The sequence below is a fragment of the Mercenaria mercenaria genome, chromosome 19 (genome assembly GCF_021730395.1).
Source record: "Mercenaria mercenaria strain notata chromosome 19, MADL_Memer_1, whole genome shotgun sequence".
NCBI classification, from domain to species: domain Eukaryota; kingdom Metazoa; phylum Mollusca; class Bivalvia; order Venerida; family Veneridae; genus Mercenaria; species Mercenaria mercenaria.
The window spans coordinates 14,955,490-14,980,855 of record NC_069379.1 but is presented as its reverse complement, the minus strand read 5'-3'; the positions used below and the strand labels follow the sequence as shown (position 1 = coordinate 14,980,855).

Here is a 25,366-nt window from a genome sequence, read left to right as displayed (position 1 = left end):
GTTTGAAGGTGAATATTGGTGAATTTTTGAGTGAAAGACCTGCAATAAATGGCATGATTTAATAGAGGAGATATGAAATAGTAGGTACATGTACAATTTGACAGAATGAAAATGTCAGAATATGCATAACATGACTTTTTGATAGGGCCTGTTTTGCCTGTTTGCGGCCATCTAGAGAGTATTCTTCATACGCATGTGATTTGGTTCAAAATGGTGGAAAAAGAGCCGGTCAACCCAATGTTTACTGTGGCTGGAATTTTTTCTCTTTAATAGTTCTGTTGAGTTCAGGTATTTTTATAGGGGTTGGAATATGAAGGTAACCTACCTCCTTAATAGAAGAAATAAAACAAAACGAATGCTTTTCTTTAAAGTACTATTTTAATTTTACACATTCATTCATAAATTACAGCACATGAGTTATATTACACTATTATATGTAAGAAGAGCTTTTTTCAGCACCAGCAAAACACGCGGGAAATCCTGTCTAGCATGCAAGAAAAGGCAATAAACAAACACGGAGAAAATGTACAACGAATCGGTTCTTATTTACAGTAATTATCTGGTTACTGTCTATAAATAAGGCCATCAAAGATAATGACAATTTAGTTTTGAGACAAGGAAATAAAGGAATGTATCTAAGACAAGTAGCAATTTTTGTAAGTAAGGATTTATCATTTTTGTTCAGAACTACGGCACCTATTCAAGGCTGCGAAAAAGAAAACCGAATTTCTAAATTATATATTGGTTTTTTTCTTCGCGGGCAACTGAGGGAACATTTGGTGCATAACATGCGACCAAGGGAAATTATAGTAGTTTACGAAAGAATCACGTGACTTACCTATGTCCCCTGAGTAGTTCGATAAAATAGCAAATTATTTTTGGTTAATGCCACGTGTAATCACCTTGAAAGAAAAAAAAACAGCCTGTGTTCAAAGTTGCCAACCCTGTGAGAGATCATTACTATATACAGTTCAATGCCATGACATATTAATTGTCTAAAATGCACGACAGTTGTATACAGTGACATCCCGTGTCATCATAGACCACCAATAGTTTTAAATAGCCTTAGATTCATTTCCGATTTAAACATTCACAGTGTATTTTAACCTGTGAATCGCTTTTTGACTCTTTATAACGGTTTATGTTTACGGGTTTGACTATACACTCATTTCACTGAAGGGAGGATTTATTTCATTTTTAGATAAGATAAACAGTAAAAGTTATTTCATAAACGAATGTTTACATTACATGTATTTCAGCTTGATTGTGAAAAAGAAATAAAACTTATTTCAGCCAGTGTCGAATCCGCTACGTGTATTGGGTCGCGCAATCGCAAACAATTAGGATTCGAACATTTGACTTCCGCACCATATCTAATCGATCGCCGCTTCCGCTTCCTGTAATCCTTCTAGTAAGGTGTCCCGTTAAAGCAGGTGGGATTGTCCCTTAGGATGGAAGGGGCGTTATGTCTGTTGTTAATTTTGGTAGGCCAGTTTGCCTGGACATTTTCTGGTCAATAATGGCTACAGACTTATCTTCGACATTAGAACAACTTAATTGGTTTTATCATAGTGGTCTTGCCATATGGTACTACTGCGCTATGTTGTATTATATGCCATGCATGTGACATGCCCCTATGGGCCCTGAATTTATCAATAAGACATCCATTACGTCGCTTTTTTAACATGTACACGTGAAGCAATCACAAATATATTTTCACGGCAGGAAAAGGGCAACATATTTCTTCTGTTTTTAGGTACATACGTGTATTTTGCTTACACAAGGGATACTGGGTACGTTAAAACTTAATTTCTTCTATTCTTCTGCAATAGGTAGGACAATGCGTAATAGTTCTATAACTTTTAAGACTTTATAACTATCCCACCACCGTGATAATTTTAAAATATACAACATTTGTCATATTATTGCAGACGATACTTTATCTCAAACTGTCTTTCGAAATTCTACTGTCGTAATTATATCTCTATTTATCATAATTGTGGAATTGAGAATTTCAAGATTTGACAACATATGGCATTTCCCAGGATATTGTGTTGCACTTTTGAAGTCACAATAGAATTTACGATGTTCCGTTAAGTCAAGTACGTGCCGAAAGCGAAGGTACGGTGGCAAAACGCGAATCTATGATGGCGGCGCATGTATCTACAATGGTGAATCGCCAATCTTTGACGTCGGTGGGTTAAAATACAATGTGAAATCGCGGATCTGTGACAACGAAGGGTGAATCTACAATGTGAAATCGCGAATCTATTAAGATTAAGAGCGAATATACATAGACGAAGCGGGCATATATAACGGCGAAACGTGAATCTACAATGGCAAAGCGCAAATCTATGACGGTGAAGCGTGAATCAACAATGGCAAAGCGCGAATCTGCTGTGATGAAAACGTCAAACTAGGTCAATATAATCGCTTCGCGTTAACGTTAGGAATTCGCAACGGCACTTACGGAACACCGTAGTATTTTAGGCCCTAGTAATTAGCCTATCTACATGTTTTCTTGGGACCTCCGTGGCTGAGTGGTTAAGGTTGCTGACTTCAAATCACTTGCCCCTCTGGGGCAAGATCTGGGTTCTAGCGATATGGGTTCTAGCCTCACTCGGGCGTTGAATTCTTCATGTGTGGACGCCATCCGGCTGGCTTACGGAAGATCGGTGGTTCTACCAAAATGTAATAATGCACGGAGGGGCACCTGGGGTCTTTCTCCACCATTAAAGCTGGAATGTCGCCATATGACCTATAATTGTGTCGGTGCGACGTTAAACGCAACAAAAACATGTTTCATTGTGTTGACGAATTAACTTACTTTCAAAAATTGAGCATTCAATATCGAATGACCGAACATGCACTGTTTGAAAACCAGGGGCGGATCAGGTAACCCAGGCTCGATTGGTTGGGGGTAGCAGTAACGGCACGGGTCGGCTAGAACTACTTTACAATGGTCAATGGGTTACGGTATACGGAAGCTATTCATCGTCATATTTTAATACCAATGATGCAAAGGTTGCGTGCAGAATGCTTGGATACGGAAACAGGTAATCACTCTCTTTTTACAAAAACAAGTACAGAGTTTGATTTTAATGACGTAATAATTGCATGAAAAATGCTTGGGATACGGAATCAGGTACAGAGTTTGATTTCAGTGATGCAAAGATTGCAGAATGCTAGGGTATGGAAACCGTTACAGTTTGAATTCAGTGATGCCAAAATTGCTTGCTGAATGTTAGGGTATGGAAACAAGTATATACTTTGATTTCAATTATGCAAAGACTGCATGGAGAACGGTAGGGTACAGAAATAGGTACAAACTTTGATTTCAATTATGCAAAGATTACTTGAAGAATGCTAGGATACGGAAACAGGTACATACTTTGATTTCAATTATGCAAAGATTGCATGCAGAATGTTAGGGTACGGAAAAGGGTACAGTTTGAATTTAGTGATGCCATTTGAGATTGCTTGCAGAATGCTAGGGTACGGAAACAGGTACAGTTTGAATTTAGTAATGCCAAAGATTGCTTGCAGAATGCTAGGGTATGGAAGCAGGTATAGACTTTTATTTCAATTATGCAAAGACTGCACGGAGAATGGTAGAGTATGGAAATAGGTGCAGACTTTTATTTCAATTATGCAAAAATTACTTGAAGGGTACTAGGGTACTAGGGTACGGAAACAGGTACAGTTTGATTTCAGTGATGCTAAAGATGTACAGTTTGAATTCAGTGATGACAAAGATTGCACGCAGAATGCTATCTAGGGTACGGAAACAGGTACACACTTTGATTTCAATTATGCAAAGATTACTTGAAGAATGCTAGGATACGGAAACAGGTACATACTTTGATTTCAATTATGAAAAGATTGCATGCAGAATGTTAGGGTACGGAAACAAGTACAGTTTGAATTAAGCGATGTCATTTGAGATTGCTTGCAGGATGCTAGGGTACGGAAACAGGTACAGTTTGAATTTAGTAATGCTAAAGATTGCTTGCAGAATGCTAGGGTATGGAAACAGGCATAGACCTTTATTTCAATTATGCAAAGACTGCACGGAGAATAGTAGGGTATGGAAACAGACTATGATTTAAAATTATGCAAAGATTACTTGAAGAATACTAGGATTCGGAAACAGGTACATACTTTGATTTCATTTATGCAAAGGCTGCATGCAGAATGTAAGGGTATGGAAACAGGTACAATTTGAATTCAGTGATACCAAATATGTACAGTTTATATACAGTGATTCCAAAGTTTGCATGCAGAATATTAGGGTAAGGAAACAGGTACAGTTTGAATTTAGTAATGCCAAAGATTGCTTGCAGAATGCTAGGGTATGGAAAGAGGTATAGACTTTGATTTCAGTTATGCAAAGACTGCATGGAGAATGGTATGGTATGGAAATAGGTACAGACTTTTATTTCAATTATGCAAATATTACTTGAAGAATGCTAGGGTACGTTTGATTTCAGTGATGACAAAGATTGCATGCAGAATGTTAACTAGGGTACGGAAACAGGTACAATTTGAATTCAGTGGTGCCAAAGATTGCTTGAAAAATGCTAGGGTACGGAAACAGGTACAGTTTGAATTCAGTGATGCCAAAGATTGCTGCAGAATGCTAGGACACGGAAACAGGTACAGTTTGAATTCAGTGATGCCAAAGATTCCTTGCAAATTGCTAGGGTACGGAAAGAGTTACAGTTTGAATTCAGTGATTCCAAAGATTGCATGCAGAATGCTAGAGTACGAAAACAGGTACCGTTTGAATTAAGCGATGCCAAAGATTGCTTGCAGAATGCTGGGGTACGGAAACAGGTGCAGTTTGAATTCAGTGATGCCAAAGATTGCATGCGGACATGCAGAATACTATGGTACGGAAACAGGTACAGATTGAATTCAGTGATGCCAAAGATTGCTTGCAGAATGCTTGGGTACAGAAACAGGTACAGAGTCTGATTTCAGTGATTGGTGCAACATATATAACAAGGATGCGAAGGTTGCATACGGTGCTTCCGTACACTGTACTCAGTCTGTTGGTTTTCGGGTTAGTTTTATACAACGGTCAGTCATCGAGTCATTATCAAATTAATGTAATGGACGTTAATGATTTCAAACAGCACAACACTGATTTATCGACGAAAGTATGAAATTTGTAAATTTAAATTCGGCATTCTTCGTTTTTTTACGGAAAGCCATTTCCGCGTTGAGCTACATTAATGTGCGGAGAATGCCGAAATACCAAACAAGAAATACGTAATCACACAGAAATTGCCGATTTGCATCATGGGTCCAATTAATTTTGATATCGAATGTACACATTACATAAGCAGAATACCTGAACACGGTATAACAGTACGCATTTAAAAAAAATATTTTTCAGTGGAATTGCTCAGTCTTTTTCAAACGCGCCCGTCCTTTTCGGACAAGGGACTGGGTCGGTGTTAAACCACAGGTTCCACTGTAGAGGAAACGAGACCGATTTACGTCAGTGTGGCAGTAGTTCTTGGAGCGTATCGACGTCAACGAGTCATACTTATGACGTCGGGATCACTTGTGAGCGTAAGTATTTGGAAAAAAAAAACACGATAAAACTTGTCATTTGCTTGAACATTTTTAACTTTGGTTTAGTCAGCAGCATTCTAACTTAAAATTTGTTATTGTTATTTTTAAAGAGATCAAACGCGCGTTAACAAAGAGATCACGTGCTGTTGAGATCACGTGATGTTGAGGTCACGTTCTGTTTTAGGAGCATATTATCGAAACATGGAAATATTTGGTAAACAAACAAAGTCTTTGCCAACAATCTACCCATTAATGACACAACTTTACCATATAGTGTCCCGTACGACTGGGTACTTAAATATTTTTCAAAAGTTATTCCCCTTTAAAAGTGAAAATGCCATTTGTAAAGAAATAAAAGTAAACAATTTCTGAAAACTAGGTTGCATTTCAGCACTGGGACATTATTGCAAATGCGCCAATACGGAGATGTGTAACAGTTCTTTGAAAGTAGCAAGTTTTTAAAGACGTTGAACTGTAAGAAAGTGTGCCCCCTTTAAGCACTCCCTTTCCAGACTACAACAGGTCAGAGAGATGGCCTGTTTGCACCAGCTGGTTCATTTTAACCAGGCTGGTCCAAATGATCCATAACAAGACATGTACACATGGGCCTAAAGGGCCTAATGAACCATATTTGTCATAGATATCAAATTGTGATGAAAAACTTGTAAAAATATGCGCTTAGAAACACATTCGCAAACTTGTTTTGACGTGTACGCTTACTTCTGAGCATGCACTTTGTGCTCAGACAAGCTATGTTAGCTGCCTTGACTAGCTTTTTGCCGCAGAACGAAGATACTATGAAACAAATTTAGAACTGTCAGTAAAGCAGGAGTTATTTGCATCGAATTTACGGTATTTTTCAACTTTTATACATTATTTTGTTGTGTTTCATCAGTTTGCCGCCATTTTGCAATTTTCCCAGCTGTATTATGATCATGTGACTGAAAGTAGCCATTTGATGCTGGCGAAACTGAAAATAGTATAAAGGGAGATAAATGTTGCCATATTTTAGTTACGGATGCAGGGGGATACGAATATACGGTTGCATTTCAAATCAGCGGAAGTCAGTGTGTTTTCTTCCTCCATTATCTCTCGGATTTTACAAATGGTCCAAATAAAGGTTTTCCAACAGCTACATTATTTTATTCTAAGAACTTTGTAAAATCTATGGTGACCTATAAGTGTACAATATAACGTACCTGTTTGCAAAGCGATTCGCAGATTGTTGTAAGTGTCAAATTCATTGAAATTTAGTTGTATTGCATAAGTAAAAGTCCAATAAATCATAAAATGTCCATACCACGATGCGAATATCCACACAATGATTGTTAGTCCTCATCTAAAACTAGAAAAACGTGCGTCTCATGATTTATGGTTCATTAGGCCTATGTATACATGTCTTATTATGGGTGAATTGAACTAGCCTGGTTCAAACGAACCAGCCTGGTTCAAAAAGGCCATCTCTCTGACCTGTAAATTTCTATAATGAACATGTCCATCTTTCAGTTTGGACAGTACCATTAACTGTTAAAAGGGGTGCTTACCAAAAGACACTGACTGAGTGGCGAACAGTTGCAGGCCATGATCTTGGTATGCACTGGTCGCAAAGGCAGAATAACTTGCCGCCAGCAGGCTAAGGGTTAAAAAACTGTCAAATCAGTTCATATGAAATTTCAATAATTGTTGTTGTCTCAACTTCTTGTCAATATCTTTAAGTAACATTTGATGAAAGTCTTTTTAGAAAGAAAAGACACATCACACTGTGTTAAGTTCAAATAAGAAATGCATGTTTTAGCATTTTGCATGAAATTTTGCAATTAACTCCCTTTAATAGGTAATTATTAAAAAAGAAAACAATTTCTTTTAATTCCGATAAAGTTCAGAGTCTAATTTTAATGATGCATTAATAAGTTAAAATAACGCCATTTAAGAATATTTCCTGTGAAAACCTAACATGTGTTAAAAACTCAGTGAACATGTATATGACTGAAAATGTTGAAAAGGACACCAAACATGAACACATTACGTAGAACTATTTCTCTTTCAGCAACAAAAGTGAGACTAGCAGATGGCGACACACCACAGTCTGGGAGAGTGGAAGTGTATTTCAAGGTAACACATAATAATAATTATATAGGCCACATGCCACTAAAAGAAACTGCTCTTTGTTCCGAATAAAAATAGTTATTTGAGGACAGTTTTTTGTATAATTAATAGATATTTTGACAATCTTAGGCCTATCTTTTGTACGATATTTATATATTTAGTGCTAAGATTTCGAATTAATACCATGAAACACCCTACTTTTGTTTTCATATGCACAACGAAATATGCGAATACAAACAAGAAATGTGTGTTATTATATACATGTACTGCATATTCAGCCAGTAAAAAAATGTTATCTTGACTAATGTTTACGCACAAATGCTCATAAAAATAGAAATTTGAGACCTGTTTATTATTGACATTTAAAGCTTAGTTAAAATCGAGTTACCAACACAGTATAAATCTAGCCGACATTATTCTATCAAAAATATAATCCCTGTATCAAGATGGAGAATGGGATACAAGATAGAGAGTTTTCCTGACTTTGCTCGTCTGTGTTTATTCTAGGGCCAATGGTCATCGATCTGTGACACAGGATTTGACAACACAGACGCACGTGTAATATGCAACATGCTTGGATATAAAGACACGTAAGTGATATAAGATATAGGCCTAACAAGAGCACCGCCTGCAGGTGCCATCGCTCGTCTGCAAGTGATGGAAAATATGTAAGAAAAGAGTTATAGTTCTTGGCCTTCTTACTCAAAGCTATAGTAAGTTTTCAAGAAAAGTGATCTTAAACTAAAACAATCTTGGAATACTGATTTTCTAAGTACAAAAAGGGCCAAAATTCTGATAGGTGTAGGTTAGAGTTATGGCTCTTAGTCTACTTCTTGCTCATCTATTAATGATAAACTAGTGTGCAAAGTTTCAAAGCTGGTCTTATAGTTTTTGGAGAAAAAGGGGACCTAAACAAAAATTTTAAGCAAGAAAATCAAATTTTCTGAGTACAAAAATGGCATATCAGAGTTATGGATTTTGGCCTGCAAAATCAGCAAATGGTGATAAACAAGTGTGCAAAGTTGTAACTCTTTGGGGGAAAAGGGGCCTAAACAAAAACTATATCCAAGAAAATCAACCAAAAGGGCATATCAGAGTTATGGTTCTTGGCCTATAAAATCACCTAAATGATGATAAACAAGTTTGCAAAGTTTCAAAGCTGTAGCTCTTATAGGTTTTGAGAAAGGTGCACCTAAAAATATTTAACCATCATCGACGCTGACAATCAAGTGACGACAACATCTTTTTTTTTTTAATCAGACGAGCTAAAAATCGTATATGTGAGAAACGTTTGATAAACATTGCATATCTGACGCTTCAGAAATAAAAAAAGAATTGAAATATTAAGTATATCCATTGTTATTTTGCAACACAATTTTTTTTTTCAATTTTCAGTGTTGTTTTTTTTTGCAACACAAAGCTATTTGTCTTTGTAATTTTTGGAGTTATTCAGCACCACGAAGTTATTGTTTTAAAAATTATAATCGTTATTATTTTCAGGGTTATTTTGCAAGAAAATGTTATTGTTTTTAGGGCTGTTTTGCTAAATAAAGTGATTTATCTTTGTGATTTTCAGGGTTGTTATACAACACAAAGTTTCACGACTAGAAACTTATAAAATAACTGTTTTTTCCAACAGTTTTGAGGACTCATACTTATCACCAAAATAGCTTTTAAATCAAATGAACGAAAAATGAATAAAAGATATGCCAAATAGAATTTTTATTATAATTGTGTAATATTTATGATAAACGTTTGCTTACTTGTAGCATTTCTTATAACTTATAACTGAAAACAAAGCTGTTTTGTTTCTGTATATTTCATAGAGGCATTGCAAAGGCGTTTACTGGTGCCCATTTCGGACTAGGTTCAGGGGATATAATCATGACGTCGTTAGATTGCAAAGGTACAGAGACGGACATAAAGAGTTGCTCGCCAAATTGGGGTCATAGCACGTGCAATCATCGCAAAGATGCCGGCGTGAACTGTGACAGTAAGTCTAAATCGTTGGTCTACAGATACTAAATAGCTGATTTGGGATCAGACTTTTCGAAATCTTTATAAGGGCTCGTAAAGATTTAATAGTTTTGCTCGTTTGAAAAGGCAATGCAAACGCACGACACTGGCATATCCTTATAATGTACTAAGACTGAGTTGTAGATACATGTACTGTATGTATATTAAATTTGTTTTTTAATCGGCATAACTTGCAAAAAATGCTTTAGAAAATATCACTATAGTTCTATGGAAGATACATTCTTAAGCATTTGCGTAAAACTTTCATTAGATTAGATTATTTTGACGAATTTCCAATTCAAAATATGTTACTAAAGGCATCCGATCCACAAATAAATATAAAATTTCGATGCCTGGTGGCCATATGATATTTTGGTATCATTTGAAAGAGTTTTGTCTGCTGAACAAGAATTAGTAAATATAATGACCGTAATTAATAGGCAGTCTTGTTTTTGACTGCAAAATGATAAATCTTACTGTAATAACTGCATTTCTGTTGGTGTATCATTGAAAACTATAAAGTTAAACTGTAAAAAATTTAAAATTCTTTAACATATCTTGTCATGTAATTTATTTTTTCTTATTCAGTGGTCAATACACTTTCAAATGATGCCGAAATTATATGAGTTTACCTGGCATCAATATTTGATATATTTTAATAGCACTTGTTTCTTTGTGGATCGGATACCTTGGCTCTATTAAAGAGAGCCTCCGTGGCCGAGTGGTTAAGGTCGATGACTTCAAATCACTTGCCCCTCACTGATGTGGGTTTGAGCCTCACGTGGAGCGAAGAATTCTTCATGTGAGGAAACCATCCAGCTGGCGCACGGAAGGTTGGTGGTTCTACTCAGGTGACGCCTGTGAGGAAATAATGTCCGGTGGGGCAGCCTGGGGTCTTCCCCCGCCATGTATAGCTGAACCATATGACCTACGACTGTATCGATGTGACGTTAAACCCAACTAAAATAACCCTGTTACAGGCACACCAATAAGATTGGAGAACGGTCCAACAAATAGTTCCGGTCGCGTAGAGATATATCATGGCGGACATTGGGGAACTATTTGCGGAAACTACGAGTTTGACCAACCTGATGTGACGGTTATTTGTAAAATGCTGGGGTTTAACAATCCGTAAGTCTGTTCGAACGTTTAGTTGCTAGCTACATTGTAACATTAAGTTTTAGTGAACGACATCTAACATTTTGCCATGCCATTGATTGATGTCCAGGGTGAATGGCAACTTAGCGGCCATACTGAATCGATTCTATTATCTTCCCTTGTTTATTAAGATCAACGCTATGCATAGTTGTCTCCCTTGATGACAAGCTGACAACACTAATATGTATTCTTGCATAAAAACTACTTTTTTCACTGGATCCGCCCATGTATAAACGGGAGAAAAATCGTGTGCAAACAAGGCAATTCACGTGCTGTTAATACATGATTTTTATTTTTGAAATGCTTTGCCAGGGATATATGTATGTATTTTTACGCACACTGATATTTGACATCTGCGTCTTGTTTCTTTCTTAACAACCTCATCTTGTAGCATTATAGATACAATGTAATCCATAGTATGTTTAGCTGTATCTGTTTCCAAACCCAAACGTACTGCCCCCATCAATGTACGCACTAGCTTCTCTTAGAGTTCACTCCCTTTACAAAGCGTCTGTTCAGTTATTGTAAATAACTGTGAATAAATAAGTATCGCATGTAACTTGTGCTATTATTCGTTTTTAGGTATTATATTTATGACTTTGGTAAGTATCAGTCGGTATGTTTTTATCTAATTCTCGAAGAATTTATATAAACAGCTTGGAAACTTGACACTACGTTCGTACTTATCCGTACTCCAACTGCGTGTCCGTACTCAATATAACTCGAATGCAAAGTTATTATTCTTGAAATTGTGATCGAGTCCACCAAATTGTGTAATGATATGAACAATTATTGGTAATTTTATGTTTGTAATAATGAGAGATAAAAAAATCACTTAAAAACCTTCAGGATGTGCTTTTGATAGTGTTGTTTATTTCGGGCCCTGGATACGGATATTTAAAACATGTTTACCGTTTCCAAGAACAACAGGAATGGTAAATAAAAAATGTACCGGAATCGTCAAGTCGTCACATATGAAAACAATACATAAATCGTCATAAAATATTTTTTTTATGCAAGAATAGCGACAATACACGTTTGTTTTGTGTATTAACGTCTGCAGAAGCCCTTGGGATATGTTTGTGACCTCGACCTTCGGTCTCGGTCACAAACAATCCCGCGGGCTTCTGCAGACGTTTATATATACACAAAAACGTGTATTATCCCTACATTCTTGCAGGCAGATAGACTTATGCTCCTATCTCAAACATTTAGGTAATATTTTTGGCCAAAGGTCATATTTTCTGGAGCTGCTTTCATGGCGATTTCCAAAAGGAAGTGCAATATTGCAGATTACAGTTCCACTTCCGCCGAAGAAAATTCGCCAAAAGTAAATATAAGCAGTGGAAGACTAAATCGTCTGTCGTCTTCGGAAATAAGTTTTCATGCCAAAGATTCATGCTAATTCATAAAATGTTTTAAAATATTTTTTTTTCTTTTTTTTTCAGAAATGCGTTTGGGTATAAAAATGCATTTTATGGAGAAGGAACTGGTAACGTCATTATAAGTAATATGAAATGTGACGGTTCCGAGTCAGATATCGCCCAGTGTCAATCGTCTACATGGTCTGTTTCAACAAGCTCAGGAGGTTGCGACCACACAACTGATGTGGGTGTGAACTGCGCTGGTGGTAATTAATCTCTAATTTTAATTTGTTGTGTTTTTAAAGGCAACCTTTTATTATATTTTTTTCACGTGGTAACAATTTAATACGTTTTGTTCATAGAAATATCTGGTAACTAATGTAATATTTCGCAGATCTTGCGTATGGGAAAATTAACTGGTCTCTCTCTCTCTCTCTCTCTCCCTCTCTCTCTCTCTCTCTAAATAAATAAATAAATAAATAAATAAATAAATAAATGATGTGTATATCAACTAAATTTTTTAATTGATTTTAAAACAACGAAATTATGCTGGTATCTATTCTTCAGGGATATTGTCAAATTTGAGCAAATCACGTGACGATGGTAAAACCATGTGATCCTAAAATGTCGACACGCTTGCCATAAGGTTTACAATGCGACGAATGCTTTCCATAACCTACAGGCAAATTGACATTTATTCGTATATTATAATATGAAGTATTCGATGTAAAAATACTGTCAAATAGTTTCATTGTTTACATTTTAGCAGAGGCGCGTCACCACAGAAAAAGAAGTAATTTTAGTACTGCTGCATTGTTTTTTTTTTTAGCTTTTGGCTCGTTTAACAAGCTACCTATATAATATTAAACTATTGAGATACAAGCTTTGAACAAACAAATTAAAAAAAATGGAAACTCGGCTGAAATTCAGTCCAATTTATACGTGACCGTTAAGGGGAAGTAACACTGTGTTGGAGTTTGCCTGTTCTATACCAACGCCAAATACACGTAGGCGATGGTGGAACACCCTATGATATGACATAATGGAATGAAGCAACAGAAACCAAGGCTATCTGGAAATTTTAGATTTTTACAGCTACAATACCAGCATGACTTCAGGTCTTGTACAATAATATTTTTGAATAAATTTTACAGTAACGGAAATTCGATTGGTTGATGGAACTTCGGAACAGTCGGGCAGGGTTGAGATTTATCATAACGGACATTGGGGAACGTTGTCAGATGGTTACTTTGATAACCATGATTTAAGAGTCATCTGTAGGATGCTCGGATATGAGTATTCGTAAGTACCCTGTGAATTTGAATAGCAGTAATTGGCCGGAAGTGACCCCCAGGTCCACTTGAATGCATTCCATGTAAAGACAATCTCAGTGCCAGATACAAGCTTTATTGATGCTTAACTATAAACAATAATCTTTGCGAATTGTTTTAAGGCATTAATTTTTAAAGTTGCAACTCGATGTCGCTAATTTCGAGGGATCGGTCATCTTTACTTCAAGATAATCGAAATTCTACTTAACATGATAGTTTGTTCATGTGTGTTTGGGACAGGACTTATGTGTTGAAGATAGTCGAAAATTTTAGACAAGCGAGTTCGAGAAATAGAGTTTGAACTGTATGTTTCCAAGCTGCGTCTGAAATGGTGAATAGGTGAAATAAACATGACAGATGATTTGTCTTTCTGTCCTGTGTCTATTTGATGTGAGAGATTCCCTTCACAAAACAGTTCAAAATTAATCGTCTCTTGGTTTATTTTTTTGGGATGGAAGCTGTGCTATGCTATACATCATTTTGATCAATTACACTCCCTTTCAACAAATGGCAATTTATCGGAGGTTTTCCCCTTGTGCGGAAAAAATAGTACCGTTCTTGGTTGTTGTGTAAGAAGGTTGAAAAGGACGTGATAAGTGAGAAGTAGTGTTTATTATGTCCAAGAAAAAAATACGTTTTAACTCCTCTTGTTACTTACAGCCCAAAGTTATTACTTACAAAGGGGTTACACTGCGATGGGATGTATAAGGAAATTAATAGCGACACCTGTTTAATGAAATTGCGCTGAAACTTGTTTTTATAAGATTTTACTTATACGGATTTATTCAATTGCAGTTCCAAGTCCTTCTTCATGAAGGGTGCACACTATGGCAGTGGTATTGGAGAAATAATCGCTACACGTCTACAATGTAACGGGGATGAGGACGATATTGGCCAGTGCTCGGCTGAATGGTGGCCTCAGACTACTTCTCAAAGCCATGACCATGACGTCGGGGTCAATTGTGACGGGGGCGAGTAAAATGTTCTATACCAGTAACATTAAATTCGTGAACAACAGTCACTAGATCAAGTGGTTTCACTTTTATGCCCCTCAATAGTAGTCTTATAATAGTAGCATATAGTAGTCGGACCGTCCGTCCTTCTGCCTGTCTGTTTTCGATCGATAACCGAAGAACGCTTTGTATACAAGCGTTAAACACTATAGGATTGACAGTGGTTAGTAGATGACCCTCATTGTTTTTGGGGACAGTAGGTCAAAGTTCGAGGTCTATGTGGCCTTGAGACTGAAAAACAATAACTGAATAACACTTCGGCTCACGAACCTCAAAGGTCATTGGCAAGGTCATGGTGATTTTGCCTCTGAAAAAGTAAAAACAACCGCAACGAAATAGTTAGTTATATGTTAATAGTGCTTTGATCTGTTAAAAAGGCCATTTATGTTTTACCCTCGTTATTGTTAAACTCCAAGGAAACAATTCATAACTAGATTGATTTGTTCACTATCAGGTAATTCGAGAATTGTACGTGTGATTATCTCAGAAATTTACGGCGAAAAAGTAAAAACAACAACAACGAAATAAGTTAGTTATATGTTAATAGTGTTTTGATCTGTAAACAGGTCATTAAATTTTATGTTTTACCTTCGTTATTGTTAAACTCCAAAAAAACAATTCATAACTAGTTTGATTTGTTCAGTATCAGGTAATTCGAGAATTGTTCCTGTGATTATCTCAGAAATTTACGGTGTTTCAGTACTTGTCTGATGATGGAAGAAACAGGGCCGCCAGGACTTTCAGTCCTTTGATTATTAAATAATTCAACTATTTACATATTGCAGTTATTCCAATCAAACTTGTTGGTGGAAACAGCAGTGCGTCAGGCAGGGTTGAACTGTATCACAATGGTTTATATGGTACAATATGCAGTCGTTCTTTCGATCGTTATGACCTGACTGTAGTATGTCGAATGCTTGGATTTGACAGCATACCGTATGCATTTTCATTACATTGATATCTAATTCTGATTTTTCAAATTCCTAATGTGGATTTATGCTATGTAATTGTTAGTCATTGGATTTGAAAATACACCGATATCCAATATTATACAGTTACTGACTCTTGAGCCATTGAATATGATGTGATATTCACCGGAAGATGGCAATATTGACCGAGCTTTAGCCGAGGTCAATATTGCTCCTTTCCGGTGAATATCACATCATATCCAATGGCTCAAGAGTCAATAACTGTTTTATTATATGGGTTCAGGTTTATGAGTAAGTAACTAATATTTGTTGCAACATATTTAATGTTTGAAAGTAACAATAACTGTGTGAATTCTTATTAAAGATTAATTAAATGAAGACATTTAAAATTCCTAGAATCATTTGGTGTGTATACAGAATCGCTGAAATATATTGTAATTGACTCTAACCTGGGCATTTTGGTCAGTTATCATTGGCTGGAGTAACACCTGTAGCTGATTGATATTGTAACTAGAGCTACATGTCAGTTCAACTTCCATTCTATTTTTAGAATGTAATGTTAAATGGAGAAAACCCACTAACCATTAAACATGAAATATATTTTGAAAGATGATGAGCAGTTTCAGCCAATGGAATTCAGGTTATTTTTAGAACATATAATAAAGATTATTATATGACTCCTTCTATATGTCGTCGGTCCATACTATAAGACCGGTGTAGCATGATAATCACACGGGCGTGACCATTTATTTAGGTATATATTCCACACATGTGGTTAAAGGTCAGTAATTCAAATCCTTCTTTGTTTCATATAAAAAACGACAACTTCATGTCGTCTTTACGTATCTTTAGAGAACATCACTTTTTCGTACACCAATTTTCATGAAAGTTCTATCACAAATTTAAACGCAAAAATGAAAAGAAAATAGGGGTTGAATAGTTCCTATGAAATGCCAGTCATTGTGGTACTGCTACCCTAAAAAATGGCGCATATTTGCTCTCCTCCGCGCAATAAACACCTACTTCCGGTTTCGATCTGCAAAACTTGCCATGAGGTTGTTAAACATGAAAACCGTCTAATTTCATGCAGAATGTATTCTAGAGCGAAAAAGTGTGATTAAAGCACTCGTTTCTACACGAATTGCGTAGAAAATGGGAAATTAGGATCTATTTATTATGGCTTCTTCGATACACCACGGAAGCACATTTTCGACCGAATTACTGACCTTATTCCTTTACTGCGCATATAAGTAAAAAGTTTACCATTATTTTATCTTGTCTTTATCTGCAAACTTCAGATAGATCTTACTTCTAGAGACTAATAGGATGGTCTAGACAAATAGAATGTAGGAGTTAATTTTGTTCTTGCAAAATATTTAAATGTCAAAACATATCAGGTAATGATAATAATAATAATAATAATAAAAACATATTAGAGATCCGTTAGTCAACTAGTAAACTTTTAATAATGAAATACATAATTAGTATTTCACATGCCTTTCCTAGGAAAAATGCTTATTGGTACCCGGCTGCAAGTTACTCCCAAGGTCTTGGAGAAATAGTGGTATCTGACCTTACATGTAACGGGATCGAGAACAGTCTCGGGCAGTGTGGAGGCCGCTGGCCGGCATACAGCAGCTGTGATCACAGCCAGGATGTATTTGTCAACTGTAATGGAGGTAATGTGTGTGACTTGTTTGCTTTTTTGTCTTCACACTATTTGCCTTTACAAAATTTATAACGCGAGAAATCCGTACTTTGAAGGGATCTGTTTATGACAATGTTTTTGCAAGTAGGCGTATCATATTATAAAGATTTTTAAAGGTAAATCAGGTTCAAATTAAATTCTACGGTGTCCCGTTAGGGTCATCATGCTACCGTTGGCATATCAAGTACATGCGATGCAACGACAATTCGAAGGCACGATAGTGATGAGACGACAGTACGACAGGACGATGGTGATGGTATAAAGGCACGGTGGTAATGAAGCAAAGTAATATTATGATTGGAGCAATTGCATGAAATCCGTATTTTGAAGGGATCTTTGTTTTATAACACTACACTTTCAAGTAAGCGTATCATGTTGTACTGATTTTAAGGTAAACCAGGTTCACTCTAAATTTTACTTGCTTCCGTTGGCATATCAAGTACACGCGATGCCACGAGAGTTCGAGGGCACGATAGTGATGAAACGACAGTACGACAGGACGATGGTGATGGTACAAAGGCACAATCATGGTGATGGAGCAAAGAAAGAATATGATTGGAGCAATCACACTATGGGGATACAGAGAAGGCACGATGGGGATGCAGCGAAGGCGCCATGTTGATGGAGCTGAGTAAAGATGGGGGTCGAGCAAATATATGCTGGTGATGGAGGGAACGTGATTGTGATGGGGCAAAGTAAAGATGGTGATGGACGAAAGGCACGATCATGCGATGGTGACTAAGCAAAGGCACGATGAAGACTAAGTAAAGCAAGATGAAGAAGAAGCGACAATATGATGGTAATGGAGTAAAGGCATCATAACGAAGAAGCCTTAGGATGATGGACTTAATGGGACACCTTAGTATTTAATGGGAAATATTAAAATACGGTCAATAAAACAACAACACAGATATGCCCAAATTCTATTAGCTACAGTGGTTAAGTGTGGCGGACTTGAAATAACCTGTCCCGCATCTCTGATGGTTAGAGCCCTGCACGGGGCCCTGATCTGAGGGAAGCCATCCAATCTAGTTTATTGAAGAGCGGCGATACTACCAGGTGCACACCCGTGTCTAAGATAATGCAAGGAAGGGCACCTTGGGGTCTTTCTCCTCCATTAAAACTGGAAAGTCACCATATGACCCAAACTGTGTATGATAGGCTTAAAAACAGCACACACAAACATACAAACCTATTTAATTTAGTATTGTAAATTTCAACTGACGTAACTGTGAAATACTTCTTAAAGCGGTACCACAGAGGTTGTCGGTGGTACGAGGCTAAAACACTGCGGCTGGATTACTCAATTTCCTTCTTGCAAAGAATTGGTTAACACTGTTCGTTTAATGATTTATTAAATTTCGCAACAACTTCTAAATTTGGTTTAAAAATAATAAGCATGATTGTTAGCCTAAATATGTCCTACGTGCGGCGATCAATTTTTTTTCAGTACAGTGTAGATATTTAACTGAAACTTTGTATGTAGGCCCGCAATACAGAAATAAAGGTCAAAATAGTATGTAGGGATCACTATTCCTGTGATTACGCTTTCATGGATATTTCTACGTATTGCCAGTTTTTAATATAACTGTGTGTATGTCTACATTTATAAAGCCGCTGAGAAGATCCGACTTGTGAACGGTGCAAGCCACTATTCCGGCAGAGTAGAGATTTTCCACTCAGGTCAATGGGCAACTATTTGTGACGACTACTTTGATAGGGCTGATGCTGTTGTTATCTGTAGAATGCTGAAATTTCAAAATCCGTAAGTATTTTTTATCATCCACTTGATGTTACATGGAAAGCCCGTGCGATTTAAGACTGAAAATTTCAACAACATACCCTTTTCTCCAAACCATTATAAATATCTTGAAAAGCAAAACAACAGGTTTTGTATTATAAAATTCAAGGTAGTGGATCCGTATTGACAGTCGGCAACTACCGTTTGATTACATATTCCCGTATACAGTTTCGGCATTTTCCGGGAGGTACGAAACTCCATTGTTCTTGTTACAGTCAAAGAATGCCGCAGAAAGATCGCTAAGGATACGTACTATGACGGAAATTTCCGAGTGTCAGTTTAGGTTAATTACATTAAATGTTAAAAAAATATTTATTTAATGGAGTAAAATGAAGTAATTTCACTAATCTAATTTATATGCAGAGAGAAAGCTGTTGCGTATAAACGGGCACATTTTGGCAGGGCCAATGACACTATTCCTATAGTAGCCACTAGCCTTCACTGTAACGGACTTGAAACCAATTTAGGACAATGCAACCCAAGTTGGAATCCTAGTTACTGCAGCCATTCCCAGGATATAAGTGTAGATTGTTGCCGTAAGTATATTCGAAACTGTCAAAACGTACATCACTAAAGCGGCATTTTTTTTGGACATTCTGACCTAAATGTTAACGGTCTGTGAACAAACTTAGGATATGTTACAAGAGTAGCAATCCAGACTGTGGAGAGTTTTTAAAGATAAATGTTTGTGACTGCTGTTGTAAGTATTAATTATTAAAGAAAGTAGTCCGGCAGTTAGGCAGTTGCTATAGTTGCGCCCGAGTCTTGAAATAAATCACTGGAAAATGCAACAAAGCCTGGAACCATATCTGTTGCATACGTACCCAAGATAGTGGTGTGGGCTGTTGTCTTAAGCAATTTGATGCAAGCAATGGTGCATTTATGCATAAAAATACAACAATTATGTTAAAGACATTCGTAAGATAGATAATTAAACTTTGTTTATTTCTTTTGACCTTCATCGGAAGTATAATCCAGTTATATTAAACAATATATTTGCCGTTAGAATATACAATGTATAATACATGTTGTCATAGTAAGTCTTTCTAGTTCGATTTTTTTGCAATGTTTGTGTGTCTCTAGTTACTGTTATATCTGTCATATTAAAACACGGTTGTGATGTAATCCTTTGTTTGTTTTGTCCATTATATAGGTTATTGTACCGATACCGCTCTATACACACGATTATTTTACTATACCTGTCCATTATTAACCTGTAACTGTCCATTCTTAAAATAATGGATACTTTAAGAATGGACAGATACAGGTTAATAATGGACAGGTATAGTAACAACCTTGTACGTTGAGAGGTGCGAGTACATCAACCTATGAAATCCGAAAGTTTCGAAATATAAACTGCAACAATTTTTTTCAGAATTTGTAGCTTTAATAAAATAACCCTGAAGGGGAACGCATGATTTTGACCTAAATCGCCCCACAAATTATCAGTCAAATGAAAATCAAACAATGTGCCAAAAATAATCATATATATACCGACAGTTAGTTTAAATCTTCAACCGTTAGAAAGTCGTAAAGTCCTCTTTGTGTACTCCTGAATTGCAACAGAAAAGTATCGCAGATATACACCTGGTATGGCATTTTCAGTCGAAAATAGATATGAAAATAGGCAATGTAATGTAAAAACAAGAGCTGTCGGAGGACAGCAACGCTCGACTATTCAACAGCCGTGTCATTTGAATGAATATTAAAGTCGAAAAGGGGGTATCATTTTGTATAAAATTTCAAAAATGTTTATGGAAGATGTGCAAAGCATATCAGCTCATGACAATGGACAATTATGCAAGTTTCAATCCATTCTATTAGAAGGTACTGAGATACCAGTTTATATACAAAACATTTTACCAACAACTGCTTAGTCGAAAAAAATAGCATAATTTTATGAAAATGCAAAGTAGAGTTATGACACCTGAGGACTGCATATCAGATCATCACAGTGAACAAGTGTGTGACGTTTTAATCCAGAGTTATGGTACCTGTGCAGTGTAAGCCAATGTATCACTGAATAAGGTTCATGTAAAGTGTTTAGAAACTGCCCCTCATGTGAATTTTTGTTTTATGTTTTTTAGGCATCATAGGCCTTTGTTTTTCATAAAATGTATACCAAACTGTTCAGAATATGTAGAAAGTCTTTCAAGAGAATTGTTATGTTTGGAATAACAAATTTTCTCTTATATCACATGTACTTTGCTCGTCCATATTCTGTTGTCAAATTGTAGAAAATATTAAACTTTCTTTTCAAAAATATTTTGACATTATGTCTATACTTATTGTGTGTCTAACATATTTCTCCTGGTACTCCCAGTGTTGAAAATGTTAAAAGCATGTACATTTCAAAACGTTGCAGTAATTGCGAAATGAAAGTGAAAGTATAGCTGTCAAAATGACAAAATACTGCTATGTTTAAGAAAATATGTAAGTTAACCATATTTCATTACTGGGAGTACCCAGATAAAAGCGCACACAACCAAAACAAACAAAGAAAAATACGTTTGAAAAAGAAGTTTATTCTACATATTTTCTACAAAACAGAACGTTGACAACCGAAGTGCACGCGATATTAAACAAAATATACATTCCTAAACAATCTACCCTTTTTATTATTTAAAGTATTTCCTACTTACTCTGAACATTTCAGTGTATTTATTATAAATGGTAATGGTCTGTGAGATATAAATTTCCAAAATTTATATTCACCTGAGGGATGGTCTCCAAACACTTTTGATGTACCTTAACCAAATCGGGAAGCCGACGCAGACTCATAGATGAAATAAAATAGTGGAAAACTGCAGGTCACCCAACACGACATAAACGAAATTGTTGCAGGCTCGGTTTGCTTGAACCTGTTCATGGGCGGTAGTGGAAGTGCAAGCTACCGTCCGCGCCCTCTAGCCCCGGGCTGAGCAGAACTCAACATTTACACATGTACCATAATGTAATTTAGAGACATCCGCAGATGTGTTCATACGGCGGTGCACACGGAACCTTCATTGATGCACAGAGTGCAATTCCATGAAAAGCGGATACAATAATGGCTGGGCCCTAAACGAGAAAACAATGGACAGAAATATCAAACTGGAGTCCAATAGCTCTACCTATTCTTTGAATAGTCGAGCTAAAAAGCATAATTTTCCTTTCTTTTTCAAATGCTGCAGACCTATCTTTCTCATGCGGTGTTCGTGTAAAATTGGTTAAATTATTGCCAAAACTGACATTTGTTGCAGTCCTACCCAGAAATGAGCAATTTCACCTTTCTTCTACAAGCACACAGAAAAAAAAAGTGAAAAAAAAAAAAAAAAAATAAATAAATAAGAAAAACGTTAAGTTCTCTAAAGTTTCCTGCATGTTTCGGTATTACCGTAAAATTTGGCCATAATGATCTCAATTTAACAGTACAGTTTTTTTTTTTACAATAACGATGTTGTTTATTGTGTAGTGTTGTAATAACAAAATATTTTCTCGTAAAAACGCGATACGAGTTATAACTAGTAAATACCCCATGTAATAAGTATAATTGTCTTCTAATAAAATTGATAGGATATCTCATGATTACGAGATAAGAACGATTGCTTTGTAATAATGATATAAAATACATACATACATTTTAGAATGTCTTCACCTGGACCCATCATTTATATAAAATTGCAAACACAGCACGGACAAAGCATGGACAACTAGTGATACATACATCATACGGCCAAGTTAAATTTTACTTTTTGTAAAGGTACTTAAAATCATTCGTAAATAAGACAAAACGAGATATGATCGAAACTTTCCTAAGAATCAGCACAGAATATCATTAGTGTTTAAAACACTTTTTATTGCAATACATTTTTATATGCAATCTAATTTAAAACTCTATTTGACTTGGTATTTTGACTTAGCACAGAGACACAAATCAATGAATTGTCTTTGCCTCAAATAGGACAATATTAGGGACATTATATAATATCACGACAATCTTGAATTTTTCGTGAGGACCGTGTTTTAAGTCAGAGAAAAGCCTCAAACTATCCATTATGTGAAAGAATGGACAATCTCGGCGCGTTGCGCCTCGATTTGTCCATTCTTTCACATAATGGACAGTTTTCGGCTTTTCTCCTTTACTTAGTGGGAAATTTCAAATCCATGAACTCCCACGAAATAGTCATTTTTGGACAAAACCACGAAATTTTATGCAAACAAAATTTAATCATTTTAAGGTAACTGGAATAGGTCACCTATCAACAATATGAGCGACTTATCCAGAATTTTAGTAATTTAAGAAACAGTAGTACTAAATAGGTAATCAAGCAGCATTTCCGGGCTAGTCGGATAATTGCGCAAAAAAATCTCATTTTTTCCCAGTTAAAATGGCATTTTCATGTTTTGTGTAAGCCAGATCCTGTTTTTATTTCATTGTGGACCTATACTTGACATTTTAGTAGCATTTGCAGGGAGATATTTTGCATTTATAGAAATGTAAACAAACCTTATTACTCATGTGTTGATACCCACATTTTAGCTGTCAGTTTGGAAGATATTTCATAGTGTTGATCTGTCAGACAAGAAATCTCTCTTAGAAGATATATGACCCCTACTTTTCTAGGTGTTTCTGGTGGTTTATAGGCCATTTAAGAACATAAGGGTAGTAATTCCTTTTTAAAATGGGCCTGGCTATGTGTTACAGCTCTCAGAGGATTGTTAATTTTATATAGAACATATGGCAAATTTATTTACTACTGTATAGCCTTTTAGATTTTTAGACTATTGTGCAAGATACGGAACACGTTCCGATCCAAGAAGTCCCATTTGGGTCACGACCATGCACTTTCATATGACATCGGTACTGGGTTTACCATCCAGGAAGGGGACTCGAGGTTGCTTTAAATAAGCTTGAAGCTTTCATCACTTGCCGGCTTAAATAAATCAGTATAAACTAAACTAGCCTAAAGTATGTGGGTTTCTGTGCGTGTCAGGTGTAAAGTACACATAAGTGATACTCTCATACGAAAGAATGTGGTTTAAGTAAGAGGAGCTAGGGCTCAATCTCATGACCCATTGTTTTGTAAACTTGCGTCTTACCACTGGGAGATTAATTGAGCTGCACAATGAAAACAACCAACATAGTGCGTTTGCGGCCAGCATGGATCCAGATCAGCTTGCCCATTCTCTAATTGCAACAGGCTTTGAAAGCGAACAGCATGGATCCTGACCAGACTGCGCAGGCTGGTCTGGATCCATTCTGGTCGCAAACGCACTATGTTGGTTTTCTCATGGTTTGGCTCATTTTCTTTTACTTTCTTTCATTTATCCTAGACCTAATTCCTATTTGTTCTGTATTAACTCTATTATCCTCTATCAAGTATTTATCTTTGTACTGCTTGTTCATCCTGGTTTTTTTTGTTTATCTTCTATCTTTTAATCTCCTATTTATTGTTTGTCTTCTTTTTCAGCAAACTGTCAGGATCCAATAGTTGGAAGGAAATAGCGGAACTGTTAAGTTATTTTGTAATACAGAAGCTTTAATGTCAATTTATTAAAACCAAAAAAAAAAAAAAAAAAAAAAATCGTTCCATTTCCTTCCGTGTATGTGTCTAAGTACGTATATAGTTGCAACTGTTTACTGCAAAGAGGGTCTGCTCCGGATGAATGTTATTCATTATAGGTTTTAGACTCTTTTACGAGAAATAAAATGTGAAAAATACGTACAAATAGTTCTGTCAGTTAAACAGTAACAAATCGCTACCACCACCAACAACAACAGCTACAAATTCAACAAATAGAACACGAGAGTGTAAACAAAGCTCAAGGTGTTGGCTCTGGAACTTGAGTTAAAATAGAATAAAAGACTGTTACTGTGCAATCTGTTATATCGCCGCTATCAGTGTCCTCAGTCTGAGCCGGAAAGTAAGACTTTTTATGCCTTAACTGTAACAGCGGAAAGACAACCCTCTGACTCAGTTACAAAGTGTACGGACAACCCTCTGACTCAGTTACAAAGTGTACGGTCAAATGAAATTTACTCAAAATAATTTACATTTATTATAAAAGTTCGTCCGTTTCTAACTCAAGCACTGTTACTGGAAACTTTATGTTTTGTGCTAGAAATCTAATTTTGCAGAAAAAAGCTCAATACCGGTATTTTAATTCGAACTTTGTAAATCAAGAGTAGGTTTTTTAGATATTAAATTCAATTTTTCTAACTCCAAAAACTCGAGATTTAATTCGAAATACAGTCAATAACTCGAAGCATGGTTCTTGAAAGTCAATGGTTCATCAAACTTTCGACGATGTTTTGAATTCTTAATTTTAACTTTGTAACCTGAAAAGTCGAAGATAAAGGACCCTTAAACCAAA

General features: G+C 36.1%; 1 protein-coding gene across 1 annotated transcript; it reads left to right on the top strand.

Moving 5' to 3' along the window:
• Window positions 1–595: 595 nt before the first annotated feature.
• LOC123542186 (scavenger receptor cysteine-rich domain superfamily protein-like) lies at window positions 596–24,590 on the top strand. Its single transcript, XM_045327885.2, has 16 exons — window positions 596–656; window positions 1,757–1,793; window positions 2,885–3,056; window positions 5,402–5,580; window positions 7,631–7,695; window positions 8,197–8,279; window positions 9,516–9,682; window positions 10,686–10,836; window positions 12,312–12,493; window positions 13,382–13,529; window positions 14,354–14,529; window positions 15,357–15,507; window positions 17,007–17,179; window positions 18,823–18,973; window positions 19,373–19,545; window positions 24,463–24,590. Exons 1-16 carry the CDS (start codon window positions 630–632, stop codon window positions 24,495–24,497), a joined length of 2,070 nt encoding a protein of 689 aa, XP_045183820.2. The 5' UTR covers window positions 596–629; the 3' UTR covers window positions 24,498–24,590.
• The last annotated feature ends 776 nt before the right edge of the window (window positions 24,591–25,366 follow it).